A 22,608-nucleotide genomic window follows, 5' to 3' on the forward strand; every position below is an offset into this window, starting at 1 on the left:
ACATGGCAAACCCCGCCCCCTCGCGGTGGCGATTGGCTGAACCCTTCCCGAATGCTAGGCACTTATTAAAGAAGGCGCCGTCTCAGAAAGTTAGGCTGAGACTCTCCAAGGAGGTGAGACCCGCCGGGGTGTGTGAATGGGGGATTCAGTTCTTCCTGCCCGAAGGGTCCTTGAGAAGCCTGTTTGTTTTTCCCGGCGCCTGTCTCCACCCATCCCTTTCTCTCATTGGCTAGGCCTGGTGGGCGGGGGTGTCCCCATTGGTCGGGGGGCGGTGTCTGTCCCTGGCCATGGTGGGGGCGGGGCCTCCACCGTGCTGAGCTTGCCCTTGTGTCTGGTGCTCTGTAGAGCTGCTGCCGCCGCTGCTGCTGCCGCTGCCGCCGCCGCCGCTGCTGCAGCCGGAGCATCCGGGAGCAGCCGCCGCCGCCGCTATCGCCTCTAGCGCCGCTTCCACCGCTGCCACCTCCCCTCCCAGGACCCCGAGACACCTCAAGCGCGAGCGGCGGCTGCTGCTTGCTTGCTCCCCTTATTCCCCGCCTTTCCCTTGCGTGACCTACCCACTCCTTACAGCCCTCGTCTGCATCTTCTCCGACACCCCGGCATCCCTGCACCACCTGCTCGGACAGCCCCGGGTGCGTGCCGGGAGGAAGGCAAGCTCCGAACCCGTGCCTGGCAGAAGGACTGTCGCGGCTGCACCACCAACAAGAGGAGGAGGAAAAGAAACTATTTTGCCCAGCGAAACCTCATTCTGCGGGTGCTTCGCCGTTGCCGCTTCTGCTGCTGCCATCTGATCCGCGTCCGCAGGTTCGAGCACCGCAGCGGCGAGGACCCTAGGTCCGGCGGGCTCCGCGAAGGAGACACCGGCAGAGCCCCGCACTCTGGTGCCCTGCTCACCAGCATCTCTTTGCCCCCCTCGTTCATTCTCAACCCTTTAGAAAAGGGACCATGATTTGGAAACGCAGCGCCGTTCTCCGCTTCTACAGTGTCTGCGGGCTCCTGCTACAAGGTAATCCCCGCCCCGCCGCGGGGAGCATCAACTTCACGCCCATTCCCCATCATCCTCACTCCACCCCATATTTCCACTCTTCCCCTTACAGTCCCCCAGTCCCCGGCGAATTCCACCCCCTCCCCCTACTTCCCGGTGCGGCAGGGGGCAGTGGCAGTTTGCTCCAGCCCCTCAAATCTCTAGCGCTGGCTCAACCCTGCTGTCTCGGTAGTCAGTCCCTTACGGGCACCTTTCGCCTTTTCATTCACCTGAGCTTCCTACATCTCTCACTCTCCATGCTCGCCAGCACTCCCCTCACCCTTCACATACACACTCCCACGCCTTTTGGCTGGCAACTTGTGCCTTCTCTGAACATTCCACCCTCCCACCAACCCCCACCAGCCGCCTCCCACATCACGCTCCCGACCGACCCTCTCCATCTCTTGTCATCTCTTTAACCTCCCCCTCTTCGTGTCGCCTTTATTTTGCCCCTTCTTCCCACCATCAGCATATCCGTGTGCCTTTAAAAAGTGTGTGAGAGCCTGGGAGCGAGCTGCCGAGACGGCGAGAACAGCAGCAGCGGCGGCACCGTGTGCATTGCAATAACATCCCCGGGGGCGGGGAGGTGGGGGGGGGGGTGTTGTGAGACGTGTCATTCACCTAGGAAGAGAGAAGACTGACTGAGGTTTAAAAAAAAGAAAAAAGAAAAAAACGAAAGAGAGAGATAAGCAAGGAAGGAAGAAAAAGAAAGAACGAAAAAGAGTAAAAGGAAAAAGGAAGAATGAATAAATAAAGCAGGAAATAAAAAGAGAGGGCCAGGGGAAGGGAAGAATTAAAAGACCCAAAGCCACTTTATCAACAAACTGACTTTTTATTATTCAGCCCGTGTGGTTTTCTTTTTCATTTTTTCGAAGCCAAGAAATGTGTGCACCCTGGCAGTTACTTTAGTGCTAAGGGATTTTAGCTTAGATTCCCTACCTTTCCATCCCGCTCTCTGACGCTTCTTTTCCGTAATTAATATCATCCTTTCAGGTGAAATGTAAGAACCCCTGTGACCGCAGCGGAGGGAAACCGCACAAAACACTGTTATTATGCAAATCATTGGGCTTGGATGCAGACTGGCTAGCGAACTGGGGTGCACTTTTCGCCAGATCCTTGCTTTTGGAGGGAGGAGGAGGTTGTGTGCAGTGGGAGGACGATGATGATTATGAAATGCATGGCAATGTATGGAGTAAAAGTGCCTGGGAAGAGCACACTTTGGGTGGTGGTGGAGGCAGAGGCGGCATGCTAGAACTGAGTGGGCAGGGGCTGTAAGGCAGAAGATTGTTGCTTTGAAGAGAGTGGTGTAGGGATGTGGCTTGAATGTGAGATACAGGGAGGATGGATGTGAAATTATGGTCCATATGATTTTTTTTTTTAAGATAGATGACTCTTGATTTCTTCATAAATCTTTGCCCACCTTTAACCTCTCTGTCATCATTTGTGTATTTATAGGAGAGATAAGTTGATCAAATGTATTTGTCCCTGGGTAAAAGGAATCTGAAAGTAAGACATATAGAACCACAGGCATACAAAACCCAATCGGCCTTTGGAGGATTTAAATGAGGTCAATGAACCATCTTTCAGCAAGTTCTTGGAATGCATCCTGTTTCCTAGCCTCCTCCAGGATATAGATCAGGACCGTATTTTATTTATGCATATTTATGAATGTGAAAGACGAGATAGTGGGCAGAATTTTCCTGAATTAGCTAACCAAACTTGCAGAGGTATTTCTTGGAATATTTCGGGGTAATTTTGTGTATTTTATGTTTGATGTAAATTTTTGATCTGTCATGTGCCAGAATCCCTGAGAAAAGGCAGACAGCCTGTTCTTCCTGCTTAACGCCGCCTGGTCCCATTCCCCAGCGCCTACACCCCCACCCTCTGGTCCCATTCCTCAGCGCTTACACCCCCACCCTCGCGCAAGTAATCCGGTGGCTGACACATTACTTGGGTTTCTAATCCGTCCTTAAACATCCTCCTAGAGACCCCACTTCACCTCTCAGTAACTTGCATTTCTCAGCTCTGCTGTGTGTGTGTGTATGTGTGTGTGTGTGTGTGTGTGTGCGTCCCGCGCGCGCGCATGAGCGCACCACGCCGGGTAAGGGGAGTGTGATGTGGGGAAATCAGTTAATTTGGTGATTGTGATGAACATTCGGCACCACTGGATGTGTTTTCCCTGCCAATCTGTGTATGCTGGCCCCGGCACGTCACTGCACACACTACTGGGCTGGTGCAAGATTATTTATTATAGAGCATGTGGGCAACGGACTGCACTTGGGGGTCGCCTCCTCTCTGCCTTCAACATTTCCCTGTGAATTGTCTATTCAGTGCACTGCAAAATAACTGTCTGCTGGTGCCTCTCTCTCCCTGTCTCTCTCTCTCAGCCTGAAGGAGGATTTACTCTTTCTCTACTCAGAGAGATTCTTCAGCTGCATTCTTTTTTATTAAGGGCCTGGGTTTCTTTTATTAAGTATGTACACCAAATGTTAAGACAGTGCTGCTTTTCACAGCAGACTGGGGGAGAAGGGTGGAAGGGGTGTGGGTATACCAGAGCAAACGCACCACTGCAGCCAGCAGCAGCACCAGCGGCAGGCCCAAATAAATAAATAAGTGTCCTATCACAGCAACCAGGCAAAGAGAACCAGCTCAAGGATATATGTGTACTTCTGAGCACCTTAGATGGCTGTATTAATACACCAAAGGAGAGAGAGAATAGGATTTAAGGGGGGGCGGGATAAAAAAAAAACAAAACAAAAAAACTAGAAGTGGGAGGAGGCACAAAGCCCCACTGGATTGTCTTCTCATGTTTATGGCTGCCTCACATTTATCAAACACTGCTCCACAGACACATCACACTTTGTTGATACTGTCAGTTCCTGCTCAAACAAATTGCTTGTGCCTTCCTTGTCTTGGTCTTGGCTAAAAACGCTGCTTCAGGGTCCAGGTTTATGTTTCTCCCACCACTCTACTGTTTTATTAGGACTTGGTTAGGTTGTAGAATGAAAGCTTGATTTCCTGGACATAGATTAAATATCTAGCAGGTCTTTCCTATGTACAAGGAAGGAGAGGTAGCGGGGGAACTAGTGAGCAACTGATTTTGGCCTGGGGTAGTCTGCTCTGCCTGTTAGTAGTTATGACTTGGCAAATACTGTAGGCAGTCTGTCTACAGCTTCTTATTTTTAGCATTATCAGCACTACAGTGGTTTTATCACTTAAGTCATACTAATCAATGTATTTATCCTTTGTATTTATCCCCTTTCTTGCAGTATGCATCATTTTAGACAGGAAGACTCAATTTAACACATCTTCCCTGTGGTTTCACTGTTTTATATTGTCACCATTTTTTTTTTTTTTTTAACTTTTCCTGGGAAGCAAACTCAGTCTTTTGGCTTGTTAATATGTAGAGTGGTAAGTCAGTGGTAAGATTCAAGATAAAATGAATTTTTGTAAAAAAAAGGTTTAAATAGTTCTATTCTACAACATCTACTAGTTCGTCCCCAACAAGTCTTTAGGCAATGAATAGTTAGATAGAAAATAAACATGTTTCTGACCAGAGTATAACTTGGAATGTAGACTACTTAGATAACAAAATTTGATTCAGCGTTACGCTATACAGCACCCTTTTTTTTTTTAATTTTAATTTTCCTCTATCAGATATAAAGGAAAAAGCTGGGCAAGGGCAAGGGACACATTAGAGAAAAAAAATTTCTTTAGAATGAGGAGTGTAAAAACTTGCCACCTGTAACTAAGACTTCTTCTTGTCTACAGAGTAGATTCAGTTCAGTTGCTGACCCTCTTTGTAGCTGGGCTCCTTTCCATGCCTGAAGCGACACTGGAAAGATGGAGACTCTCTTGTTTAGCACAGGAAACAATCTGAAAAAGGACAAAAAGGAAAGAAGGGCAAAATAGACATGCATAGAGAGATTCTGATTTTGTTGAGAACTTTATTTCCTTGTTCAGTGTTGGTCTTATACAAAAAACACCACTACTAATTTTGGGGTTTTAGGGTTTGTGGATGTGTGTGTTTTACTGTGGGACATTGTAGTAAGTAATTTGTTGTGCATAAAAAGAAAGATCCTCAAGTTAAAGGTCTGTTCAACATGCATATTACTTGCCTCAGTATGTGTCATGCACCTCCCATTACATTTTTAGAAAACATGTGGTAATGCAAAATATACATACACACTAAATAAAATACTGATAACTTAATATTTCCTAAAAGCTTGTCTCTCTCGCTTCTTTACTTCTACCTTAGTCATGATGAGCTCATCTTTTATGCTGAATGCAGTTCCTGAGATACAGCTCACTCCTCCCTTTTTTTGATTAACAGTGGAAACTTTGAAAAGTAGGTTTTATACACGAGTCAATGACTATGACTTAAACAAACACTAGACACTTAGTAATTAAGAAAATCTCTTTGCAAATATGAGGAGTTCCTAGACTAATTTAGTATCAAGATATGGAAGCTTATTTTGTTGTTTTTTCCCTTGTGTCTACAACTAGTAGAACTCTGGTAATACAACATGACAAAGGTAAGCATCAACTGAGATAGTCTCTTCCTGCGTTTTCCACAAGAAGATCAAATACGTGAAAAATATTTTTCCCAGACTTAACTAATGAGATAGTCATTTTTCTTAAAGAAAAACTTACTTAAATCACTTAAACAGGAAATAGTTGTGCAATAATGTTGGAAGACATCCTAAGCATGCATTTTAAAATGGCCTGAAATCAACATCAAATGGAAATCAATTTTCTTTTAAAAATAAAGAGTCTATGGGGTATAAAATGATTGAGAGAAGTAAAATTTATCTATTGTGAAGGATTTGGGGTACATTTGTAATATAACATAGACATATCATATTATTGTTTTATTTGATTATGTTGACATGCGTTCTATGAGATGTATTGATAGAGAGTCCTTGTTTTAATAGACTTCATTAAACCTTCTTGGCAAAATCGCCCATTGTGTAGCAACTGGCTGAGTAGGTGAGGAAGCAGCAAAAAGGGAAGTTACAAATCAAGGAAGTAGAACTCACAAATTGAAGTCAGAAGTCCTTTGTGGAATTGTCAGTTACAGGTTTGTTTACTCTCCTAAAAACAACTCTGCTACCTTGTTTATATTAAGCTTCTTGAGGGCAAGCCCTGAGCTTTACTTATTCTTAATTTAGTAAATGCATAATAAATAGTTTTGGTTTGAATGATAGGTATATCTTAGTTAGGTATGATGTAGTTAAGAGGTATCTTTTCATAACACATCAGCAGTCATACTTTGTTAAATTATATATATATATATATACACACACACACATATATGAGTTAATTTTAACATTTTGTAGGTCTTATTGGTTTAGGAAACAATTTTCCTGTAGAAAATTATCATAGTGATAGCTGTTGATATACATCTTTAAATGAATGTAATTTGATCAGTTGCTCTTTGACATGACGTTTCCCTACCCATTTTTTTCTTTTCCATAATTAAAAAAATCAAGATATTTGCATAAGATCACAAACTCAATTCATGAGGGGGGAAAAAAAGAGAAGACATGATTTAAATTTACTGATTTAACCTAAAATATTTAAAAGGACAAGTTCATTACCAACATTTTATTTGAAAATGTCAAACGTTTTTGGAGTGTAGTTCTATAGTATCAAAAAACTACATCTTCTGCAAATTCCTTGTGTAAAGAGGTGGGTGAGGATTAACCTAGAGCTGTGGCAGCTGAAGCCCCCTGCTGTGTGATGATGCAAATGGCATCTCAGGCCTAATGTGCTCTGCAGCGGCAGGCAGAACGCATGCAGGAAAGCAGTCATGTGGCGTGACTGAAATAGGAAGTCTTTTCATATTTCATAGCTTGTAGTGGACATGAACCATGCTTCAACTCTTCATGACCAGAAATAATCCAAAGAGTATTTCTAATCACTTGAGCTCATGGCAAAGCTAAAGAGAGAATATATAATTTGTTTAGACATTAATGTAATAAATAAATCCTAACAAAATTATCAACATTTTCATCAAATGAATTGTGCAAACTTGAAATTATCTTGCAAACTATCAGGACCACAGTTCAATTTAATGAAAATTAATAGCAAAGTTAAAATAGAATTCTTATGCATTCTAAGGCTTCTAAGAATTCTAATTCTTATGCAGTTATTTACATGTGTTGGACCTAATGAATGTTGAGCTGGCAAATACTGTTATCTTTCTCTTCCTTTAGCGAGTAAGGAGTTAGTTGCTTTTTTTTTTTCCTTATTAGAGCATTTCCTGTTAGGGGAGAATACAGTAGTCTTAAAAGAAATAGGAATTAATTGTTCAATGTATGTTTTTACCATTTATTTAGTGCCATAGATTGGAATTTTTGTTAACATCAAACCAGTAGAGAATATCTCCTTTCTAAAAAATTTTATGTATCACACAGGCAAAGCATCAAATATGTTCCTTAATAAAAGCAAGAGTTGTGGGGCAATTATTATGGGCAGACTATAAAAGAAGCCTATCAGATGACAATAACTAGTGTAGCATTGTTTATCTTGATTCCATTTGCTATCAAAATAATTGAGCATATTATGCATATTGATTTTCATCCTAGAAATGAGTCCAATTGGTCCTGTTTATGTGTTCAGTGAGTTTCTTTAGATGATATGAAATAGTTTTATCTTAGTAATATGTAATACATATATATATATATGTTAGGAAACTAAATATTCTGTTTAATTAGGTATGAGTTAAATATTAATGCCAAAATCAGAGATGTAATTATTGAGAAAGGAAATATTCCTCAATCATTTATCTCTATATATGCACATATGTACAAGCCTAAAATGTACAGTTATTTTTAGGTCTGAAGAACATCTTTATAATTTTGCGTGTAATTAGAGTTTGGAGCACTCAGGGATGAAGTGTGAGGAAAAAGGAAAAGTTTATTTTGTTTTTGATTATTTAACCTTATTTCTGAAGGTTAAAAAAGGTATTTTTTGAATTCATTTTTTTAGGCTGCAGCAGTGATTAACTTTTCCACTTAAAAACACACGCGCAAGGTTTACAGTTTCTGAATTTGCAATAGAGCTGAGCATTTATTCTGGATCTTCTTTGTGTTTGAGAAACTGAGTGATGAGAACCTACTGCTACCTGAATAGAGAGGCAGGGCTGAGGTTGTAAGGAGATCTGCCTTGGAAAGAGCTGGCCATTAATTATTCACATTCTATTTCAGAAGTCTTTGAAGTAAATATTAAGACAGTTATTATTAAGCATTGGGGATTACTCTTTCTGAGTCAGCAAATCGTTTGCATTTGAATATTGAAATTATCTTTCAGCCATTTGAATGCTGACGGGGATGCCCCTGTTTAGCCACAGTTAAGCAGTTATTCTAGGGGTTACATACTGACGTCACTAGGGATTGTTTAGAAAACAAGAATAAGCATTTATTTTCTTTGAGGAACAAAAAAACTTAAAGCTAAGTGTAATCATATAGTGCAAATAACTACACATACAGATATAAAAGTCATTTTATAGGCTAAATAACCCCCCTAGTTTTATAGATTTGATGATGGTTTATTAATGGTAACGGTGCATTGTTTATCTAAAGTCATCTTTGAGAACCGAGTTAAGAAAGCACCTTTCCTGAGAAAGATGTGCTGCCGACTGCTAAGTGTATAACTGTTATATTGATTCAGTGTAATTTATAAAGCCAATTAATTTGTTCTTGTAAGGGAATATTTTGTTTCTTTGCTAAAATTGTTTGCCTTTAAAGATGCAAGTGCCTCCCTTAATGCTTACTCAAACATCAAAGCCTAAAATTTATGATGCATAAAATATGTTTCTACTTTTGTAATAAATTCATATTTTACGTTAGATTGTCCTATATCGCCCCAGGAGAAAATGTCCTGACACCTTTACCTTCTGTTCCTTTTTATACTTTATATGTCTTCTGCTTTTAATTTTAAGTAGTAGACAGGCTGAAATGGGGGATGATTAGAATATTTGTATTTAAAAGCAAATAAAATGCACAGTAAGCTTCTGATTTGTCATTCCCTTATTGCAATCTATATTTTATGGACCGAAGTCTGAATAGTAACTCAGCTTCCTTTACACTCTCTAGGAATATAATATACCCCACTCTGCACTGTTCTATCAACCTGAAAGACCCATTAAAATAAATTCACAGGGAGTGAAAAACAGTTAAAAGGAATCTTACCAAACCTATGTACTGAATACATCCAGATTGGGTGTTTTTTCTTTCAACCTCCAAGGCTTGTATCCCAGTGTTTTAGCAAAGATAAAACACATACAATGTGCTTTTAGTTGTTTTTGTTATTGTTATTATTGCATTTTGTGAGCATTCAACCTCCTTAGTCTCATAACAAAAATGGCAAAAAGAGGAGGGAAGGAATGTGAGTCAGCCAGCCAAACACACAGAAACGCCTGGCAAAGCCGACTAAATTAGCATATGCTAGGCTGAGTATTTCCCTCTGTTGTTACATAACCCTTTTCTAATAGGAAATCACTTCTCCTACTTAACCCTTTCAGGAGGTTTGGAATTCACCCACTGTTACATTTTTATTTTGCTTCATTTATTTTCTCAAAAATTATGTAAATCATCTATTGAAGGGCTTTTATGCCAAATTCTTCTCCCCCACCCTTCAGTCTTTCTGTATACAAATGTTCCATTCTGTGCCCAACTTCAGGATTCAAGAATCAACTTTTCTATAGCCTTCACTGAGAGGATCTAATTAGCATTTTAGGCTCTCTTTACTCATGTGCAGCTTTCTTTAGAAAATGTATTAGTTCTATGAGGTTTCCCTAAGGATTCATAATACTCTAGTTTGTTACATGTACTGTGATATTCACTGTGCCTTAATTATGCGTGTGTCCTCATTTCAAAGCCTTTTCAGGGATCATGTGGATAGAACAGGGGTCTGGCTGTAAGTTCACTGTCATGTATTAATGTGTAGGTGGTATTCAGAGAAGGATGTTTCTGAAGGCAATCTTATATCTATGACTCTAGTATAGCAAGCAGTTACTCACATTTCTACACTTAAACTAGTTACTCTGCCAAGGCAGAATGAGATTCACCATTGTAATACAGAATACAGTGTCTGTTATTTCTAAATAGTTCTTTGCTTTGGGATTGAAAAAAAAAAAAAAAATAATGAGTGAAAATGTGTATCCCTTATCCCGAATAGGAATTGTTCCCTTTCACTCTCCCAAATAAAAAGAAGAATCAGAAATTGTTCCTAAATCAATACTCTATTCCCTAACTAGCCCATTAACACATCTTGCTATGGTGGGATCTCGAAGTTATACTGTTTATTATTTGAGGCTATAGATTTTTAGATAGTATTGATAGTCTGCAATCTTCATGGGCTGCTAAATGTCAGTGCATTGGCAAATTTGAGACATATTTTCACTTTTTGATTTGGATGCAGTGTGGAGAACTGTGAAAATATATAGGAATGTTGAATGAGAGAGAAGGAGAAATAGGAAAATATGTATATATTGAGACTACATTTGTGGAGGGATAGCTGCAATAATTTGCCCGTTTTAGTACATGTCACCATTTATAAGGAGGACATTTTCCTACATTGCATGAATTTAAAAGTTTACTTATCTTAATTGTACCCCTTGATTTGCTTGTATTTGTGTGTTACATATAATCAGAAAATTTAACTTGTAAATGCAACCATTCTTTCCTTTTTTCTGATCATTACAGTATAAAAGCATTTTATGAGTTAATTTACTAACAATTTTAACCAATTTTTGTTTCATTATTTTACACAACTGAATTATTTTCTATACCATATTATTATTAATGGTAGCTAAAAATGCTAATATTCAGGAACACATAGGAGTTTTTTTCATGGGAATTTTGGACCAGAATCTGATGTGTTTTAGTAGACAAAAGATTACCATCTGCCCTTTATTGAATATTTTAAGCATTTATGTTTTCTTAGTTTATGAGAGAACTAAGCACTTTATTTTGTCTATGTTATGATCTGTATAACCCCTACATGGATTTTTCTTATAGCATTTTGAATATCTCCTCTAGTGGACTATAAGCCCCTAGAGTACTAGGTTTTAGTCTTCATTTTATTTCAGGTGCCTAATCGAATGTCTGGCCTGTGTCTTTTTTTAATGTTTTCATTTCACTGATTGATTAGTTCTCTTCCAGTCTATTTAATCTTGACGCATCTTTTTAATTGGTTCCAAATAATATTTAAGTACTAATAATTGCCAAAATGCCAATACAGTATTCTGAATAGAATAAATATTTGCAATCAATTTTCATTTTAAACTACAGGAAGAAGAAAAAAAAGGATACCAAGAAATATCATGCTTAATAATGACATACTTCACAAAAAATGTAGAATCACTCCTTTCAGTTAAGGTAGTCACTTCAAATTTGCCCTGAAAACATTTGAATCATGGCTTTGAACTCCCTGATTTCTCTGGGCAATGTAACCTCTTGTCTTTTTTTACAATTCCTGGCCCCTAAAATATTCCTGATGGTGACTTTGGGTAAATATGAAGTCAGATCATCTTATTGTTCTATTTAGAGTAGCTAGTATTTCTGGATAAATGTATAAACAAAGAGGAATTACAGACTGACCTTGATCTGCCAGATTATCAGTGAGGACTGACCTGCTTTTGTTATTGCCAAGCTGTAGAGTAAAGGTGCTCTGAGTAGTCCTACAGATTCAGGGTATATTTTTCTCAGTTTAACTCAGGGAGATTCCATTCATTTTATTTAAAAGGGCTTTTAAATAAATTATATATATATACACAAAATGCTTAGCCATAATTCTGCAGTTGAGGACACATGTTTGCTGTGGTTGAATTTGATTTAGTTTTCTTTTTACATTTTGAAGACAGTGGGAGGTAGAATGGAAATATTTACTACTTTTTTTAAGAGAATTTAAATATAGTTACTAGTGCTGAACTCCAGGGGTGAAAAGACTTTCTTCAATTTGTAGTGACTCTATTTCCACATAAAGTGTTTTAAGAATGCTTTTTTGAAAATGTCCCAGAGAAATGTAGTTTTTCTTAAAAGTTACATAGTTCTTTCAAATTTAAAAAATCAATTTTACCATTGTCTTTTGGATTTTTGACAATTTCCTGACTCTTGGCATTCAAAAGAAAGTTAAGTAGGCTGTGTTAAGATTCATTTGAAGCCAAATCAATTCATGTAGAAATAAACATTCAGTTAACAGATATTCAAAGTAGATTAAACTATCTCAATTCATTGAGGGCTGCTGCCACTTTATAAAGTTAATTTTAAGAATTATATTCTTGCATAGCTTCTGTATCTAAAATCTTGCTTTATATGGAGATGTGTCAGTATGATGTAGCAGTCAGGCAAGGATAACTTCATCTTTAATGTGGCTTTTGTTCAGCCCCTGATGATCCACTTTTCAGAGCCTAGTGACAAAAAGGGAAGATAGTCAAACTTTGTTGACTCTGTCACTGTTTTTATAAAAAATTATTTTAATATGTTACTGAATTTTATTCATTGAGATATTCCTATAAATCTATGATTAGAAGTCACATATTTTAATTTTTTATGTGTAACTATATAGTATCTGAAACACTGGAAATGTATGGAATTATCATACCTTTATATATCTCAGCATTTTTGTCATAATGACCCACTCAGAAATTGAATTTTCAATTTGATATAAGGGAAGTACCTTTGTCACTTTAAATGCTAAAGCATTTCAGATCAACATTCTTGTGTAGGGTCACCAAATTTGGAACAACTTCCATAATATTCACCAAAATGGTATTGTACTAAAGTGCATTGTCTTTATATAAAAATATTTTATGATAACTAGCATGAATAATAAGTTGTATGTTCTATAATATTTATGAATGCATTTTTAAAGGTCAAGAAACATTTATAGAGGATAGTTTCTTGTCCACTGGCTTGTTTTATATATATAAATATATATAATATATATTTATATATTATATATGTAATATAGAAATGCTGTGAGTGAAGTAAAACTAATGGTATTGTGAATTTTAATTCTCTGTATCCTTTCACTTCTGTGTGATAGCTAAGGTAAAGATATTGGTAGAGGGATAAGTTCATAATTTTTTAGAGGTCTGATAGAGGACATTGAAGTCAAATTTACTTTAAATTTTTGTTTTGCTTTACCTAATTTTATTGACTGTTCAGATACAGACTACCAACAAGGCAAAACAGGTTATCTTTGAAGGAAGTGATAGTGTTTTATAATATGTCAACTATGTTTGACAGTTGGGTACAGATAGATTGGAAAGACTGATAATTTTTTTTATCATTTTATCATGCTCATACTATAAAATAGAGTAAACATGATTTGGCATTAGGAATCTTTCCTTCTGAGAGCTTCTCATCATCTTGGTGTACAGAGATGGAGAATGGGAGCGATTTGGTGATAGAGGCAATAATGGATACCCATAATCCTTGAGTGGAATATCATCAACTGCCATATTAAAATACAGTTAGTGTGGGAGTGGGAGTGATGTTAGCCTGGTGAATGTCTTTTATTTTGTAGTGAAAGTCCAGAGATACCCCTGGACTAACTTTAGACTTTGATTTTTGCAAGTGCCCTACAGCATCAAGATGTAATGGTAGGAATCAAGGGACCAAAGTTCTTATCAAAGCCATGCCACCATTTTGAAGATGAGTAAGATACTTCTCTGGCAGCTCAGTTTTTTCATCTGTGGATTGAGAGATTGGAACCAAATCTGTTCTTCGGCACTATGTTGTATAGGATCTTAAGGGTGATGACACACTGAAAAAAATGGTGTTTTCTTCTTGACTTTCCACCTAAAGATCTTTTAAAATGCAGTCAGTATAACATGAAATGTGTGCTCTTAAAATACCTTTTACTAAAATTTATTTTTAATAGCTACTCAAACATTATTCAGTATTTAATGTTTTTACACATTAAGAGACTGTTATTCTGATGCATGTGTCTGTATAAATTTCAGAACTTTTTTTTCCCCCCTAGGTCAGTGAGTTTTATAAGTTAATTTTGTGGCCATCAGCCTGAATTTGGGCCACACATTTATTTTTTAATAAAATTACATCCATAAATCAGTTTTGAAAATTAGTAAACTGTTGATATGTTAGTCATTTTTATTGGGGAGTGGATTGAATTAAGTTTTAATTTTGAGTTCAGTTTTGTTTTTCTGTGCATTTAATTTACATGTATGTAAAAATTTCTACAATCATATTATTTTTCATAGCCACTGGTTTTCTTAAACAAAACATTCATTTATTGATTCGTTTTTCAACAAATATGTACTTGAAGTCAGTGTTGTAAACGTTGGATATACAAGTAGACAAGATAGAAATAGTTTCTAACTTTACGGAGCCTATACTCTAGTGACTGAGACACAGAATAAACAAATCAAAATATTATAATGCCTTAATTCTTTTTTTTCTGAAATAAAAAAAATATTTTTATGCTAATATCTTTTCCACAGCAACAAAATGCGGATATATCAATGAGGATATGAAATCACTGGCTTATCAACAATATTATAAACCTCACTGGGCTTTTAACATTTTTACTTAAGGTTGGATTAAACAGCTCTCATTTCCTTCAGTCGTTTATCCTGAAAACATTCTCAGTATGATGCCGTTTCTTTCTTTATTAATACAAGTTGAAAGAGGCTGACAAGTGAACAAGAAATATGTAAGCACACTCTATTCTAACTGATTTGTTCAAGAGGATGATTCATTTAATTTCATAAAGGATCAGTGGGCCAGAACTGTAGATGACCAGGTCAGTGGAGGGAATGTAGGGGAGAAGAGGTCTGTGAGAAGGATCTATGTAACAAGCAACAATATTTAGTTTTTTAGAGCTGAAGTTCTGCTTGAGCAATTCTGATGTTACCAGCAACAGTCATTTAAAGAGCTGCTGATGCCTCAGGGAAAACATTTTTAAAGTGTCCTATCTAGAAACAATGTTCCTTGTACTGTGTCATATATATTAAAACTCCGTCCCTTGCTTATATTACAGTACATCGTGCCTGATTAAAACCTGTACTACTGTAATGTGGCTTCTTGAGAGTGCCGATTAAATGTCGCTCCTGAAATATTTCCTCCTGCTGAATCTCTCTGAATATGATTGAAATATTAATCACTTGGTAAACAAAGCTCATGAATGGATAGGATACAATTAAATGTTTTTAATAAAGTGAATTTCATGCAATTATTTTAAGTGTTATAGAGAAAATGCAAAATCATACAAACAGGCTACAAATATTCTTGATATCTTTATATTGCTTTCTTTAATATTTAACTTTGACTGATGGCTTCAATATGCAAATTATGTCATATTTCTAAGAGATTGTATGGTATTTTTGGATAGTGTCACTCACTAGCCAGTAGGATCCCTGGAGTAGGTGATATGTATCTTGTAATAGATAAGATTAAAAAACTGATATATACTCTGGAAATCATAATGATGGTGGTTTAGCCTGTATAGTGCTGTATTTAGTGATTTGTTTTTTTGGATTTCACTCAACTGTACATCGCACAGACAGAAAAACCTCAGCTTAACTATTATCTTTAATTTTGCTTTCTTTACATTTTAAAGGAAACTTTAAAATTAAAGCAATTCAAGTAAATGCTTTGTTGCAGGTAATGATTTGCAAGAGTGTAGTTGTATAGAAAATGATTTATTTTGAAAGTATATTCAATTTTTCAAAGTAAATCAGAGAGGCATACATATTTGGAACTTTTCTAGAGGGAACTAGGTGGTGCTGTTCTGTCATCTTTGTGTCTTAGTGACTTCTTTGATTCTTTTCTCAGTTCATTAAACATTTTGTACAATAGGTAAGGTATAGTTTTGGTCTATAGTGGCCTTATTTTTGTTAACCAATGAAGTTTATATTGATCTTGAATCTTTTCTTTTCAGCAGTATTTTTGTACAGCAGATAAAAACTTTCTTTGTAAGCAGTAAGCTATAGCACAGTTTAAAATGTCTTTTTTATTTCTTCATCATTTAAATTATTATATATAATTCTGAGATCTTCAAATATTTATATTATTATGTGTTTTTAAATTCTTTGGCTATTTTACTTGTAAAAATACTTATGATTGGTTTAATCAAAATTTAAAGTGGTGGAATTTTTGTGCAAAGTTGATTTAATATAAAAATGTCACAAAATGCATAAGCTCAAGGCAAACTTAATTGTATTTTTGAAATACTAAAAAAAAAAAAAATCAACTAAAACTTTAAACAAAGAAAAGTAAAACTTGCCCTTGAAAATAAATTGGTTGCTTACTTTACTTACATATAAGAAAAGTAACCTCAATTAGGCCATCAGTTAATCTTTTCTTGTTTCTAGATATTAAGTTAATTTTGTCTTATGATCTTGGTGGTACTTGATAGTCCAAATAAGTCTCTTATTTCAGGCTAAATAACAACAAATAAAGTTACTCCACTGTTCATGTATTTTTGGTATACTCGTATTTTGGGGGTATATTTTCTTAGTAAGAATTTTGACTTCTGGATACCCTTAGGCTTAGAGAATCAGATATGAGAAAACTTTAAAAGGGTTGCAGCTTTTTCCAACAAAAATCATCCTGTAAGTTGTGTTTCTTAATTTTTTAATACCTTTAGATAAGAGTGTATCGTGTAATTTATTTTCTAATATAAATCTGGACATAAAATAAGGATGAAGTACTTCAAGAGTTCTACCCATATGTTTTCTTGTAGACTCATAGTTCTATCATTTTGAATGGGGACAAAAATGACTTATGTTCTTTTTTTCCTGACATAATAAACCCTCCTTACTATTTTTATCATAAGATGTTCAAGATTTATCTTTAATAGAAAAGTGAATGTTATATAGACAACTCTTCGTGTTTTCTGTTCTCTCTGAAATCTTTTATCTTTAGAAGACAGAATCAATGTGGAATTTCAGAATGGGTCCATGGCATGTCGTCTTACAGTGCAGAGAGATAATCTCTGAGATGAACATCTGCTAGGCTAATAAACCTAAGTGAAAGTGCTGCTATACTTCTGTGCTCATGTCTGGTCTCCTGGAATAAAATGAAAGTCACAAGTATTAAGATGGATACCAGTGGCTAATCATTTGTCAAATAAGAGTTCAGATTGGGAAAGCTGCATAAAGGAATTGAGATTATTCATTCACAAGAATACCTTCATTTTATATCAAATGAAAAACTTCCTAAGAAGGATTAGGTAACTCCCATTTTATACTGCCATAAGCTTAATTGTGAAGAAAACGAATAGTAAATAAACACTTTGGGATTAGATAAAAAATCAGTATTTTTGTCTTGGGTGTCAATTTTTTATATTGCAAAAATACTTTCTAACTTTTAGATGATGTCATTATGAGAGTAAATCTTCGGTTAGATAAAGAAATTGTGAAAGTTATTCATAGATTTGCCATATCTGCTTGCTCAATAATATAGTTTATAATTTCTACTTTTTGAAAGTTGACATTTTGACAGCAATACTAATAATAAAATACTTAACTTTAATATATTAAATGCCAGATTTATCTTTCAAAAAGTTAAACAGCACTGTCATTGGACCAGTCCTTTGTAGATAGCCTATTTCTAAAAAAAAAAAAAAAAATACACCATATGTTAAATAAAGCATGGTATTTGGTGAAACATATTTAAATCACAAAGTGAGTATATTTTAAGCTTATTTTTCCTCCCAGGATACAGAAAGTGTGCAGATTATTTCATTTCTTAAATGTCAAAAATACAAAACCCTATATTGTAACTCTGTAATCGCTTACTGCTTTAGAGGTAAATTGGAAAGAAGAGACTAAAACACATCTCTGGCAATATACTATTTTCTTGGACTTAGGCTCCAGAATTAGCACCAAAAATATTGTACACATTTTTCGTAATTTATTCTGGTTATTTATTTATTTATTAGAGATCTAGCATTAGAATAAGAAGAGGCTTTCTTCACAATTATTTTTGATGAAGATTAATCTCAGGCAATGTAGCATAAGCCATTGACTGTTAGTAATCAGTGGCAGCAAGTAGATTACTTGGCATGTCATTTTATCTTTCCAAATGCTCCTTTGGAAACTTCTGACAAAGATCCTTTTCATCTTGTCGTGTTTTATCAATGATGAAAGATTTATATCTCATGGATCTAGAGATGTTTTTCACTTTAAAAAGTAGAGCGAAGTAAAGAAAGAAAGAAAACAGCAATAAGTAAGGGATTTCTGGATTTCTTTTGAAATCTGAGTCAGAAAGCAGAATAGCTGAAAAAGTCAGAAAAGAGAGTAGTGATAATTAAGAGAGTAAAAGCAACAGTCTCATGGAGAGGATAGAGGTAAATGTTTGTATCCTTAAGTATATTTTTCCTTATTAGGCAGATAGAAAATAAGAGTCTTCAAATGAATCTTGATGTAAAATTATAGTTGATGTTAGCAAATCAAATTTTGATGGACCTAACAGAGACATTGTACATGGTGAAGGAGATTAGCATATAACTAAATAAGAATTTTGGATGACCTTTACTGCAGAACCTAATTGTAGTGAGACAGCACAAGTAATGAAGAATTCTAACACTGTTACAGATAGGTATAATTAATATTAGTCACATATGACTAAGAATAACACAATGAATGGCCTTTGGAGAAAATGTTTTTTCATAAGCTTATTATACCTTCATATACAACTTAATAGAGAACTTTCTTAAAATATCTCTAGTTGGCTTTGATTGGAGGAGGAAATGGCAACCCACACTAGTATTCTTGCCTGGAGAATCCCAGGGACAGGGGAGCCTGGTGGGCTGCCGTCTATGGGGTCGCACAGAGTCGGACACTGAAGTGACTTAGCAGCAGCAGCAGCAGTTGGATTTGATTGTGTCAAGATCTGATTTGTTTTAAAATTTGAACCCTCATCTTCCTATGCTGGCATTAACATGAGTGAAAGAAATGAAACACTTAACAAGTACTTGTTTTTGAAGATCAATCTCAGGAGAAGCTTTTCTTATTTTGTAGTTTACAAATTGTCAACTTTTTAGAAAGAGTCTTTACCTGAAAAACTGGGCTTGCCTCTTGGTAGGTGTTTAGCCAAAAGACACAACCAAGATAAGGATCAGGAAAATAATGGATTTCTTATTGATACGTGCAGCAAATAAAGGAAACACTGGAAATCCTACCCAAAGCAGTGTTTCCCTAAGAACAAAGTTGCGGAAGTTTTAAGGTAAAGAAATATGCATATTCATGAATAGGCTTGCATCAAGGAGAATTCAGTATACAATTGGGGCAAAAAATCTAGAATCTAAGCTTTAGTATAACTGAAATCAGGAGGTTCAGAAAAAGCATCATCATTCTTTCATTGTTCTTTAGTCTCTAAATCATGTCCAACTCTTTTTCTGACCCCATGGACTGCAGCATACCAGGCTTCCCTGTCCTTTCCTATCTCTGTGAGTTTGCTCAAACTCATGTCCATTATGCTTTAGGTTCTGGTTGATCCAGTAACTGAGTGCTTCAGGCTAATCTTACCAAACAAAACTGGGAGTCTTAACAACTGGTATATAATCTTTGCTATTGTTACTTCCCGCACTGAAGGTCAGGAAGGGCGGCAGTGAGGAGATACCCCTCTTACAAGGTAAGGAGCAATGGCTGCGCTTTGCTGGAGCAGCCGTGAAGAGATACCCTAAGCCCAAGGTAAGAGAAACCCAAGTAAGACGGTAGGTGTTGCAAGAGGGCAGCAGAGGGCAAACACACTGAAACCATACTCAGAAAACTAGTCAATCTAATCACACTAGGACCACAGCCTTGTCTAACTCAATGAAACTAAGCCATGTCCGTGGGACAACTCAAGACGGGTGGGTCATGGTGGAGAGATTTGACAGAATTGGTCCACTGGAGAAGGGAATGGCAAACCACTTCAGTATTCTTGCCTTGAGAACCCCATAAACAATATGAAAAGGCAAAATGATAGGATACTGAAAGAGAAACTCCCCAATCAGTAGGTGCCCAATATGCTACTGGAGATCAGTGGAGAAATAACTCCAGAAAGAATGAAGGGATGGTGCCAAAGCAAAAACAATACCCAGCTGTGGATGTGACTGGTGGTAGAAGCAAGGTCCGATGCTGTAAAGAGCAATATTGCATAGGAACCTGGAATGTCAGGTCCATGAATCAAGGCAAATTGGAAGTGGTCAAACAAGAGATGGCAAGAGTGAATGTCGACATTCTAGGAATCAGCGAACTGAAATGGACTGGAATGGGTAAATTTAACTCAGATGACCATTATATCTACTACTGCGGGCAGAAAGACCTCAGAAGAAGTGGAGTGGCCATCATGGTCAACAAAAGAGTCCAAAATGCAGTACTTAGATGCAATCTCGAAAACGACAGAATGATCTCTGTTTGTTTCCAAGGCAAACCATTCAATATCACAGTAATCCAAGTCTATGCCCCAACCAGTAACACTGAAGAAGCTGAAGTTGAATGGTACTATGAAGACCTACAAGACCTTTTAGAACTAACACCCAAAAAAGATGTGCTTTTCATTATAGGGGACAGGAATGCAAAAGTAGGAAGTCAAGAAACACCTGGAGTAACAGGCAAATTTGGCCTTGGAATACGGAATGAAGCAGGGCAAAGACTAATAGAGTTTTGCCAAGAAAATGCAGTGGTCATATCAAACACCCTCTTCCAACAACACAAGAGAAGACTCTATACATGGACATCACCAGATGGTCAACACCGAAATCAGATTGATTATATTCTTTGCAGCCAAAGATGGAGAAGCTCTATACAGTCAGCAAAAACAAGACCAGGAGCTGACTGTGGCTCAGACCATGAACTCCTTATTGCCAAATTCAGACTTAAATTGAAGAAAGTAGGGAAAGCCACTAGACCATTCAGGTATGACCTAAATCAAATCCCTTATGATTCTACAGTGGAAGTGAGAAATAGATTTAAGGGCCTAGATCTGATAGATAGAGTGCCTGATGAACTATGGAATGAGGTTCGTGACATTGTACAGGAAGACATTGTACAGAAAAACATCTATTTCTGCTTTGTTGACTATGCCAAAGCCTTTGACTGTGTGGATCACAATAAATTGTGGAAAATTCTGAAAGAAATGGGAATACCAGACCACCTGATCTGCCTCTTGAGAAATGTGTATGCAGGTCAGGAAGCAACAGTTAGAACTGGAAATGGAACAACAGACTGGTTCCAAATAGGAAAAGGAGTTCATCAGGGCTGTGTATTGTCACCCTGTTTATTTAACTTATATGCAGAGTACATCATGAGAAACGCTGGACTAGAGGAAACACAAACTGGAATCAAGATTGCCAGGAGAAATATCAATAACCTCAGATATGCAGATGACACCACCCTTATGGCAGAAAGTGAAGAGGAACTCAAAAGCCTCTTGATGAAAGTGAAAGTGGAGAGTGAAAAAGTTGGCTTAAAGCTCAACATTCAGAAAATGAAGATCATGGCATCCGGTCCCACCACTTCATGGGAAATAGATGGGGAGACAGTGGAAACAGTGTCAGACTTTATTTTTCTGGGCTCCAAAATCACTGCAGATGGTGACTGCAGCCATGAAATTAAAAGACGCTTACTCCTTGGAAGGAAAGTTATGACCAATCTAGATAGCATATTCAAAAGCAGCGGCATTACTTTGCCAACAAAGGTTCATCTAGTCAAGGCTGTGGTTTTTCCTGTGGGCATGTATGGATGTGAGAGTTGGACTGTGAAGAAGGCTGAGTGCCAAAGAATTGATGCTTTTGAACTGTGGTATTGGAGAAGACTCTTGAGAGTCCCTTGGACTACAAGGAGATCCAACCAGTCCATTCTGAAGGACATCGGCCCTGGGCTTTCTTTGGAGGGAATGATGCTAAAGCTGAAACTCCAGTGCTTTGGCCACGTCATGCGAAGAGTTGACTCATTGGAAAAGACCCTGATGCTGGGAGGGATTGGGGGCAGGAGGAGAAGGGGACGACAGAGGATGAGATGGCTGGATGGCATCACTGACTCGATGGACATGAGTCTGGGTGAACTCTGGGAGTTGGTGATGGATAGGGAGGCCTGGCATGCTGAGGTTCATGGGGTCCCAAAGAGTCGGACACGACTGAGCAACTGATCTGATCTGATTGTTACTTCTCTACCTGATAACAATCATTTGTTCCCACATTCTTTTGTTACCTTAAGATCATTAATTACTGAGATCTGTTCAAGGACAAACTTTGTGACTAGGCTTTAGATTACAAATGGCTTAGGCTGAAAATGGCTTTTCTTGTGTCCCTAAATCTATGCCTGCTTCTCTTTCTTTGGGAATCCCATAACCCTAGCTACTTACTGTCTTATTATTGGCCATATACACTCAGTTGTAAAACTAGGAAAACATCTCAGCAGATCAGCTCTTAAATACAGGCCAATGTATCAATCATTGACTTGTTTCATGAGAAATTGACTTTAAAACAAAATAAAACAAAGCAAAACTTAAAAAAGCAGTCTCTACTTTTAATCCCTAATGTGTCAATCAGCAGGTACTTCAAAGGGAACATTGCTTGTGTGAAACTAAACTTTTAAAAATTAGTGAGAACTTGACATTTTAGGG

The 22,608-nt window shown here is 37.2% G+C and overlaps 1 protein-coding gene across 5 annotated transcripts in view; it reads left to right on the top strand.

Moving 5' to 3' along the window:
• The first annotated feature begins 303 nt into the window (after positions 1-303).
• Positions 304-22,608, top strand: part of CADM2 (cell adhesion molecule 2) — a 1,275,593-nt gene continuing 1,253,288 nt past the window's right edge. For 2 of the 5 annotated variants that reach the window (XM_059887602.1, XM_010800962.4), the window contains exon 1: positions 372-1,003. In XM_059887602.1, coding sequence (XP_059743585.1) covers positions 943-1,003 — 61 coding nt within the window. In that variant the 5' untranslated portion in view covers positions 372-942. Of the gene's footprint in view, positions 1,004-22,608 lie in introns of all 5 variants that reach the window. The other 3 variants (XM_059887605.1, XM_059887610.1, XM_059887613.1) reach the window with 3 other exon arrangements.

Source organism: Bos taurus, chromosome 1 (genome assembly GCF_002263795.3).
Source record: "Bos taurus isolate L1 Dominette 01449 registration number 42190680 breed Hereford chromosome 1, ARS-UCD2.0, whole genome shotgun sequence".
In the NCBI taxonomy this organism is placed as follows: domain Eukaryota; kingdom Metazoa; phylum Chordata; class Mammalia; order Artiodactyla; family Bovidae; genus Bos; species Bos taurus.